Source organism: Lontra canadensis, unplaced genomic scaffold, assembly GCF_010015895.1.
Source record: "Lontra canadensis isolate GAN:19392208 unplaced genomic scaffold, GSC_riverotter_1.0 scaffold204, whole genome shotgun sequence".
Classification (NCBI taxonomy): domain Eukaryota; kingdom Metazoa; phylum Chordata; class Mammalia; order Carnivora; family Mustelidae; genus Lontra; species Lontra canadensis.
Genome location: NW_022631198.1, coordinates 386,688 through 396,848, shown reverse-complemented (window position 1 = coordinate 396,848; position 10,161 = coordinate 386,688). Strand labels below are relative to the sequence as shown.

Here is a 10,161-nt window from a genome sequence, read left to right as displayed (position 1 = left end):
CATCAACAGTGAAATCTTTAGAAGCAAGTGGATATCAGATACAAATGATCATAACAAGAAACGATGCAGGAGACTTGTACAAACTTGATTCTAAACCTAATCCTAACTGATGAGATGGTGGCTCTCATCACCTCCATATACACCCTCACACATCCAAAAGAGTCCAGTTTAGCTGGTCATAGAGCTAACATGGTGATATGTCCAGGAGATTTCCCAGAAACAAGTACTTGGAGGCCATAAGAGTCTGGGCACCATAGTCTTTTGGGACAGTCTCTCCATGAAGAAGGCCTTTCTATTGTCAGGTGTAGCTGGAAACTCGTTCACTGAGAGGGGAGAAGGCGAGGCATGACTTGTCAGAATCAGAGGAAGAAGTTGTTGGGAAGCCATTTTCCTCTCACTGAAGCATGTTATATGGCATTCAAGTGGATGTCTCCATAGGGAATTTCTGTTGCTGTTTCTGGAGTGATACCTTTAATAATACGCTGTTGGGAAGAAAATACAATGTTAAAAACATTCCCTAAAACTTAATAGTATTGCAAAAATATTTCAACATTAATATGAAAACATTTAAATAGCATTTTAATGGCATTTACTAGTAAATGGGAATAGTCTCATTGACTTTCCTTAAGAAAGGCATTCCCAATTTATTTGTTCCCAACTATAGATAAAAATGATACATTCAGGGAGCCCCTGGCTGGCTCAGTTGGAAGCTGTGACTCTTAATCTCAGGGTCAGGAGTTTGAGCCCCATGTTGGGTGTAGAGATCACTTAAATAAATACAACTTTAAAAATGACATATTCAGAAAGTATAAGCATCTGTCAACTAATTATAAAAATCATTGTAATATTAATGGGAGAAAATGATGAACTTTCAGTAGAACCTCCACTGGGGTATAACATGCTTTCAAGGACCTGGGAAAGCAAATCTTTTTCTCTGGACCAAGGAGGCTTCCTGTGGCCACACACGGCTCAGGGAGCAGAGAGAATGCTGGACTCTGTCCACCCCCTGCCCCCTGCACCCCTGCCCCAGCCAGGCTCCTTGCGCCCTGCACACACACCAGACGCATGATGTGAATGCAGCCACTGCAATGGCTAGGATGTCCCTGATCTCATGAATCTGCCTGTGAAGAAGTACTGGTTAGTTCATACAAAGGTACAAATTATCACAAAATTTAAAAAGATGTGATGATTTAAATCATCACTCCTAAAGCAAACTCATGTTGACATAGGGCTCATTACAGGGAAGACTTTAGGAATTTTTAGTTTGGAAACAGCTGAGATACACAGAAGCTTTAAGACGATCTGAAATACACATGGGCTTAGGTATGAAATATATAGCCCACCATGTAAAACTTAGCATCAGGGTGACATGAAGAAGGGAAAACAGCAGCAACTCAGAGGCTTAGAAAAATATGAAGCTGCTTAGTAAATTTTTTGATGGCTGAGAGTATGTACAGGAAATGGGCAAAAGTGGATCTGAAAGCATTTTTGATTTATGGATTGTAGGTGAAGCTCTGCTACTCATCCTTTATATTTTGCATTGAAAATGAAAGTCTTTTTCTTTCTTTTTTTTTTTTTTAGTATAGTTCCTATACAATATTACATTAGTTTCAGTCCTTCAATCTTTTATTCCCTGATTCTGGGAGTTTGTTCTTCTTTACGGAGCAGGGCCTATGGAATTCAAATAGTTCCATCCGCATAGTTAATGACATTAACAAAACTGTATATTTTGCGTTCCTAATCAAGTTCACATTCAAGAACTGAAGTCTCACACCAGAAATCCCCTTAAAAAGAAGTTGCTGTAGCCCTTATCAGCCCTGGATGTCTCAGTTCATTGAAAACATAATTTCACAAACCATCCCTCCCTATAGATGAGTATTTGAGTATTTAAGCTGTAACTGATTAAGCAGAATTAAGTCTTGCTAATTAGGAACTGGACGCAGATCCTTCTAACTAGTCTTGAGGGGAGCCGTGTTGTGCAGGAAGAGCAGAGAGCACTAAGATGTATGGTGGAACGGTATAATGAACAACAAATGTAGAACTTTTGGCTTTTGTGTCCTAGTCCCCAGCCACCCGTGCTGCTGCCCTTCTGGTTGCTGATCTCCCAAAATGCCAGGCCACTTTTGTTTTCCCTGTTTTGGTAGCATTCTAGTTGCCACACTACCATTGCTCTCAAAATTTGCCAGGCCATGACCTTTTGCAAGGTGACAATCTAAGAAACAGATCGCCCCTGACTATGACCTCTGGATTGTAATCAATGAAACCAAGGAACTGCAATAAAGGATGATTTAAAGGAACAAATTCAACAGTTCTGGGTCTGAGTGTGTATTTCAAGCAACACCAGGGTCCAAGGCCCTTGGGGAGGAATGAGGTTGTGATAAAACAGAAAACATAAAAAGTGCGTATTGCTTCAGACGTGACAGATCTGATGTCCATGCTCGATGGCAAGCAGAAGGCAAAGTGGTCATCTGAGAAGTTTAGAACGCTATACACAGCTCAAGCTGTGGGCTGTGGGGCATGCAAATATCAGCTCTCTCTCTCATCACTGCATTGAAGGCTCCTGGGAGTGGCAGCTGTTACAGGTCGCCCACTGGTGTAGACATATAAATATAGAAGACCGAGAGCCAACGGGTGAGTTTCACATGGGGGACTCATCTCCTCTGAACCGAGCACAACCAGAGAATCCTTTTCTCCCAAAACAACTACTAGTCGGAACACACGCACGAGCACCTACCTCTTTAAATGTCCCTGGAGTGACGATCAGCCGGTACGCTATGTATGTGGGGATGCAGACGAAAGACGAGGTCCCTATGCAGTAACCCAGGATGATACTCCACTGAGGGTAGTTATACTGGAAAAGTCGGAGCTGGGGCGGGCTCATCAAAAAACTGCAGATGATGAACTGGAACCGGAATGCCAAGAAACATTACAAATCGTAATGACATCCTTGCAGATAGGGGCAGTTCTGATACCACGGACCCCAGATGCTAAAGCTGGGATCCTTTCAGGAAATCCCCCAAATGTGCCAGATCCTCGATTGAACTCTGACGCATAGAATCCACTCACTGCTCAGCCCGAGCTGCAACCAGGAAACAGCCAGGTGCTTGTACTGATTCTCTTCTCCACCCCCCATCTCGACCCTTCAAGCGAGGATGCCAAGGCCTCAGAACGTTGTTTCTGAGGAGTTAAAGTAATCCTTTTGGGGCAAAGGGGAAAACACCGGCAACTATGAAAAGTGATTTGGGCCCTGTCTTGCCAGACAGTGGAAGAATGATCTGGGTGGCCTCTCCACAGCATCTGCCCGTCCTGGGGCCTCACAGTTCTTTAGGTTCTGTTTTCACTTCCTCCTGCATTTCCCAGCTGTAAGATGGAAGTTACCTGTGTCCAGGAGAGATACTAAGGTTCTCAAGACCTGGAGAGGCCTTGGGCTCCTGGGTATACGTGTCCCCTCTTTTCTTGAGGTCTCTGCTTTCTGCATTGAGAGCCTTAGCCTGGGGTTTCTACAGGCATGGCCCTGCCACGACGTGTCTCAGCCACGAGTGACCACCCGCCCCGGCCCTCATCATGACTGGAATCGTGGAAGGAGAAAGAAAATTCGAATGAAAATATCCCCCCCCCCCCGCCCCAAAAAAAACACCACGGTGTGTTCCCAACACTCAGCTTATAGGTTTTCTTACTTCAGTTTGGTTTCTAGAGGGAGAGCGTTAACACCAGTTTCTGCCTAGTAACCACAGGGCCGAAATCGTCACTGCTCTTAATTTTATTACTCCGTAGTCATAAAGAAAGCAGTGATGTAAACTATTTGTGTGGTTCAACAACTATTTATATCTTTCCTTCTTTGTCTGCAGGTAATAAAATGGGAAGTTGTTAAACACACATCCATCTTCCCAACAGTGTTATCCTAAATCTGGGAGAAAGCTTTCCCGACACAGACCCTTCTCAGGACTCGCCGTCCTCACCCCTGGACCCAGCTACTCAGGAGCTAGTTCTGGAACATGGCAAGGCTGCACCGTGAAGAGCCTCCCTTCTATAACTCCTCTCATCTTCACGTCAGGTATGTGAAATCCAGCCCAGTTCTGAGAGGCCTCAGGCTCCTGTGATAGCCAGTGTGTGCTACTCCAGACACACCCCATGCAGGGACGGCCCTGCCTCTCCCTGCTCATATATATTTTCTTTTTTCTGAAACTTGGCTTCAGTGAAAAAGAATAGTTTTAGTAAGCTACTCCTTGTTCACTGAAGGCAGCCTTAAAAAGCGCAGAGCCAGGGATCTGGTACAGAGACCCAAAAGTGGAAGACGGATTTGTCTCCCCTTCGCTGGGCCCTGGAGCACTTGCCTCTAGAGGAAGTGAGTAAAAGCAAACACGGCCGGGATCAGGGGTGACGGGCCTCACCCAAGTCTGTGCATGAGTTCTGCTGGGCATGGGAGCTCACTGACTGCACACCACGAGTTTGCCCAGGCTGCAAGACAGACAGAGGCTCACAAAGATGAAAGTACTATTAAGCCTGGGGCCAGGACGAGGGGGGAGCCTGTGAGGCATTCGCCTTGGGCACAATAGTTAAGTCGATTTTAGTCATCAAGGGGGAATACTTTAGTGCAATATTTTTTAAAAAGACAAGATCTGACAGGGCCAGATTAGGGTAAGGTGAGCGAGGTGAGACATGCAAGGTGAGGTCAGGCCTTGTGTTTATTTAAAATGTTGAAATCTGCTGACTGAGGACTTTCCTGCATTAATTTTGGTTTTTAAAAAGTGTTATATTAAAATGTAGTAGTTTTGAGTAGTTTTGGCACAACCCCTCACCCCCCTTCAATTTGACACCTGTGGCAGAATGCCTTACTTGCCTCTCCCAAATCCCAGCCCTGGACATCCTTTCCTTACTGGGTTGGGGTTACTGAAGTAGAGAGACAGAGCTTCTTCCCTCAAGGAACTCAAAGGAACTCTCCTCTTTCTTTGAAAACCAAATGAAAGGATTTAAGTAGATTATCAAGAAGCACAGGTAATCACATAAATTACTGATCCATCTATGTGAGAACTGAGTCTAGTGATGGCAGGCTAGGCAGTTCATGCCAACCCTCTCACGGAAAACAACTACATCTTCTGGATTTAAAAAAAGACATGTTTTTAAAACAGATGAACATAGGGGAAGGGGAAAAAGAGCAAGGGAAGGCAAACCATAAAAGACTCCTCAGGATAGAGAACAAACAGGGTGGATGGAGGGAAGGGGGTGAGAGGTGGGCTGCCTGGGTGATGGGGATTAAGGAGGGAGCTTGTGGTGATGAGCACCGGGTGTTACAGGCAAGTGATGAATCACTAACTTTACATTACACGGTTAACTAACTCGAATTTTAAAATTTTAAAGAAAAACATACACGTATTTTTAGTCTACCAGTGAGCTGATAAGGTAATAAGAACTACCAGGCCAAGTCTAGGGGAACACTAGAGCCCAGAGCACTTCCCAGAGCCACTGGGCACTGAGAACTATCTCCTTTGGTTTTGGAAACCTGCGGGGGTCAGGGGAATGGAAGTCAAGAAGGGCTTCTGGGGTACAGACAGACTCACGCAGCATCACAGAGGCAAGAAGGAACTTACTGCTCATCTTATATGTTCATGTCCAGATGTACGGGCACAAAAAGTACCAAAGGGCCGCCCAGAGAAAGTCAGAACAGAACACACGAAGGGATTTTCCCTTGCTGTTTTAAACAAGACAGGGAAGGAACAACGACCTCTGTGTCAAAGCCAGAGATGTCCCTAAGACAAAATGTTTGGCCCAGACATTCCTAACAAGCTAGAGCTGGATGGAAGGACCCGTCCAACAAGCTTTCTGGCTCTACAAGATTAAAAAAATTCCAAGATAAAATTACAGTTAAATGAAAGAACTGGAGAGTGATCCCTGCTGATAGGCACGGAGCCACTTTACGCAGGGCTGCCTCGGAGCACAGCCGGGAGGTGAACAGGGAGCTTCGCCATCTTGGGGCAAGTGTCTCCTTCGGAGGGACACCGGGAGGTATGCAGGGCCGCCTGCTGCCCGGGGGGTGAGCACTGAAGGCAAAGAGGCAATGCTTGGAACTGAATGTTCTCACCCAGGTCCTTGGGCATTAGATGGATTCTACCTTTGACTCAGGTCCACGCTTGAGGACTTTCATGTGGGGCATCTTGAAGAAAATGAATATGAAATTACAAGGACCCCTCCTCCCAGGGCCTTCGAGAGCAGCTGAGGAAATCCTTCCCAGGTCTTGAAGAGCTCTTATACGTCACATGTGACCTGGGACCCTTCAGGCTTCAATTTCCTTAACTGTAAAATGGGGTATGAGGGCATGACCCCACTTGACAGAGACGGACTTGGACCGTACATTGGAAACATTCAAGAGGAAATTTTAACTGCAGATTGCCCGCTCACATGCCAGATCAAGGTTCTTCTAAGCTCCTTCATGGAACAGTTGTAAGGACTCACAGAGCAATGAATGGGTCTAAGTTTAGCACGAAGTCTGGTCTAGCACGTCATGTTCAATAAATGTTATTTATCATTCTCACTGAGCAGGGTTGTGATGGGCACATGCCGCAGGCACCCAAGCCCCAACTACCCTTCCATGGTGCTGGAAGTCAGAAAGCGGGGAAGCCTGGGGGACACAGGGAGGGACTTGTGACTGGGAGGGACACCGGAGGGGCTTCTCAAGGGATGGTCATGTTTTTGTTTCTTAGCATGGTTCCTGCTGCGAAAGCATGCTTGATTTATAAAGTTGCGATGAGAGGTACACTTAAGATTTACACATTCTTCTGTAACTATGTTACACTTCAGCACGATTTACTCTCTATAACAGTTGGGGTGAACCTTTCTCCGGGGCCAGGGAGAGGGAAATGGCCACTCACCAGGAGAAAGAGAGGGCTGATGGCGACCCAGCAGATCCTCCAAAACCACCCAGGGCTGAAGCCGAGCATTTCCTTCACGTCACTGCAGAACTGAGTGATGCCTAAAGTCACCCGCAAGAGAAAGAGAGATCGGCTGAGGGAGGACATGGACTCCCTCAGAGACAGTGAGCAGCTCTCAGTTTGTCATGGCGGGGGCTCAAGGGCACCAATCTGGTCTGAAAGTGGGACAGGGGACTTGTCACAAAACTGCATTTAATAGCCAGCAACGTTCTTTCTACATGGAGTGAGTGGGACAGGTGGACATTTGGGGAGGGACCCAAAGCCCCCTCTTGGTGCCCACACTGCGCTTGACTTGAGATCTCAGCACACATCTGATTTTACTGTTACTGTAGAAAAGAAAGTTACATTTTATCTAGGATCCATGACCCCACTTGACAGAGATGGACTTGGACCGTACATTGGAAACATTCAAGAGGAAATTTTAACTGCAGATTGCCCGCTCACATGCCAGATCAAGATCAAGGTTCTTCTATAAAATATATGTGCATGTGAGAACTGAGAACTCCAACTGGTGATAAACTGGAAACGGGAAGGCGGGGTGCCCTGCAGTCCATTCCCCAAGAGCCTCAGCAACAGCAAGGTCCACAACCACACCCGTACCCTGAACTCTGTCCTCAGAATCACTGAGGAGGTAGGGAGGGATTCTTTTTAAAACACTGGGCTCGTGTGCAACTCAAAATATGGGGCCTCCCCTTCTTCATGTTATGTGTAATGACAAACAGGCTAAGGCTGTTCTATTACCATAGAAACTAGGGAAATCAATACATTTTCAGAATGAAATAATCACTTCTTGATTTTAAAGATGAAGAGAGGTATCTCTGAACCTGGTTTCTCTCTCTCTCTCTCTCTCTCTCTCTCTCCTTTCTTTCTCTCTTCAAAGATTTATTTGAGTAATCTGTACATTCAATGTGGGAGTCAATCTTAGATCAAACCCCGATTTTGAATTCTCTTTCTTTCTTTCTTCAAATATTTTATTTATTTATTTTGAGTAATCTCTACATTCAATGTGGGACTCAAACCCTGAGATCAAGAGTCACACGCTCAGAGCACCTGGGTGGCTCACTCAGTTAGGCATCTGACTTCGGCTCAGGTCATGGTCCCAGGGTACTGCGATCCAGTCCTACATTGGACTCCTTTGCTTATCAGGGAGTCTGCTTCTCCCTCTCCCTCTGCCTGCAGCTCCCCCTGCTTGTGCTCTCTCTCTGTTAAGTAATAAACTTTAAAAAAAAAAAAACACAAACCAGTCCTATGCTCTATGAATGAGGCAGCCAGGAGTCCCTGAACCTGGTTCTCTTCATGTCAATTGCCCAGGTCATCCCATCCCCACCCACGGACTCTTGGGAGCCCTGCCGATGGACCCATGTCAGCTTCCTCTCTCTGCTGCTGTGAGTTTCACCCCTATCAGATTGTATCCCGGCATCCCAGGGGCTGAACTGGGGATTTTACCAAAACAGACAATCCACACAGGAACATTCTTGCCTCTTCCCTGGAAGAGGATCTCCCAGACTCTATCCTGGGGCTTTACGGGGAGCTCTGTAAAATACGGGTATATTGTACCCTCTCCAAATGCATTCCCCGTGCACTGGTTCTTCGTTGTCTGTGCCACTCTCAGACCCCGCAGCATCTCCAGCATCCTCCACGGGTGAGCTCTATGGAACTGGTCAGCCCGTGCCCGCTGGGTGAACATTTAAACTCAGAAGGAGACAGCGTCCTCCCACGAGCCAGGGGAATCTGTGGCATGGAGTGTAGAGGACATGGTGACCTGCTTCTGAAGAAGCCACTCTGCAGGCGTGGTTTTCCAGACCCCCAGGGAGGTGACGTCTGGTACCCTGCCCCGGCTTTCTTGGATGAAATCAGCCCTTCTCTATTCTGGGGGCTACAGGCTGGTGTAGAAAGGCTCACGCCTGGTGGAGGGAAGCATCTTACCATAAAACCAGTACACAGCCACGGCCTCTATGAGGACAACAGTGAGCACCGCGGGGCCCGTGGCATACTCCTCCAGCAGCTTCACCACGTAGGCCCCTCCCTGGAAAGGAGACAGCAAACGAGTTAAGGGCCCTCCGACGCACTGCCTCCTCTTCATGGGGAAGGCCGAAAGCTGCTTCTTAACTTTGATCAGTCCCACCTTGGACCTAATATAAATTTCCCAGAGCCTGCCTCTGAGACCAGCCCTCGCAGTGTGGGCCAGACTGCTTGGCACCAGACGTCCCTTCCTGTGCTACGGAGCACTGTCTCCTTGCTTCTTCTCCCACTGAGCTTTAAGAGACAGACTCAGAAGAGTCCCTGGATCTGTTTTCAATGTCCTTCCACTTATGCAGCACCTACTATATACTCTGCCCTAAAGAATCCCAGTCCCTAAAGACTGGACCTGGGCCAGTTCACAATATCAGACATGCTGAGCACATTGGTCCTGGTTTCACCTTCTGTCTTAACTTGCCAATCCCTTGGGTCCTCCTCAGGGTGCCCCCTGCACCCCACCCAACCCTGCTGGGGTCATAGCTTGAAGATGCATGTCTTCAAAATCTGCCTTGAGTCAGGCAGACTGTGGGTGTGATCTTATTCCATTTTAACTGTATTTGCCTCCGCTTCAAAAAAAAAAAAAAAAATCATGGGAAAGGGTCTGACTTCACCACTGCACATTCTCTGGAGGAGACAAAGTGAGATTACAAACAGGAGATGCCAGCCTCCAGATATTCTGGATATCGGGACATCAGGGCAGTAATCCCACGAAAGCAGCCCTCAAGACTGGAAAAGCAAACCTCAGTTCTTCTCCAGACGCGCTGTCAAGCCTGAAATCCAGCTGGGTCGATTGCAAGACGGAAAGCCCTCCAACTACCAAGCACAGAGCAGATTCCACACACAAACACTGCCGGAAACAACCTTCCTCCTGATCCCTGGTGACATTTTCAGAGCGGCATCAACCCTCTTACTTGGGTCCCAAAGCCAGGGCGCCACGGAGGATGGAAGCAAAGGGACAGGTTCTTGCGGGGCTCTGCTGCTCCTGCAGAGGCTACTCAAAGCTGGGGGTTGCGGTACTCACGAAAGTCAGGGTGGCCAGGGAGCCAAAGAAGCACGTAATGACGACACCAAGCACAAACCACTCCCGGCGCTTGGCCCAGATGTGCGGAAACTCGTCGAGCACAGCTGTGATCACCCCCTCCAAGCCTGCAAACTGAGAGGGACATGCCAGCTGTCACAGGGGAGGCTCAAGGCCAGTGTGTTACCTTCGAGGACA

At 47.3% G+C, this 10,161-nt stretch overlaps 1 protein-coding gene across 1 annotated transcript in view; it reads right to left on the bottom strand.

Moving 5' to 3' along the window:
• Positions 1 to 300: 300 nt before the first annotated feature.
• SLC6A4 (solute carrier family 6 member 4) overlaps positions 301 to 10,161 on the bottom strand; it is a 30,817-nt gene continuing 20,956 nt past the window's right edge. Inside the window, exons 10-14 of the mRNA XM_032848453.1 lie at positions 9,967 to 10,098; positions 8,853 to 8,952; positions 6,867 to 6,967; positions 2,735 to 2,902; positions 301 to 482 (exon numbers count right to left, since the gene is read on the bottom strand). Coding sequence (XP_032704344.1) covers positions 408 to 482; positions 2,735 to 2,902; positions 6,867 to 6,967; positions 8,853 to 8,952; positions 9,967 to 10,098 — 576 coding nt within the window. The 3' untranslated portion in view covers positions 301 to 407. The remainder of the gene's footprint in view (positions 483 to 2,734; positions 2,903 to 6,866; positions 6,968 to 8,852; positions 8,953 to 9,966; positions 10,099 to 10,161) is intronic.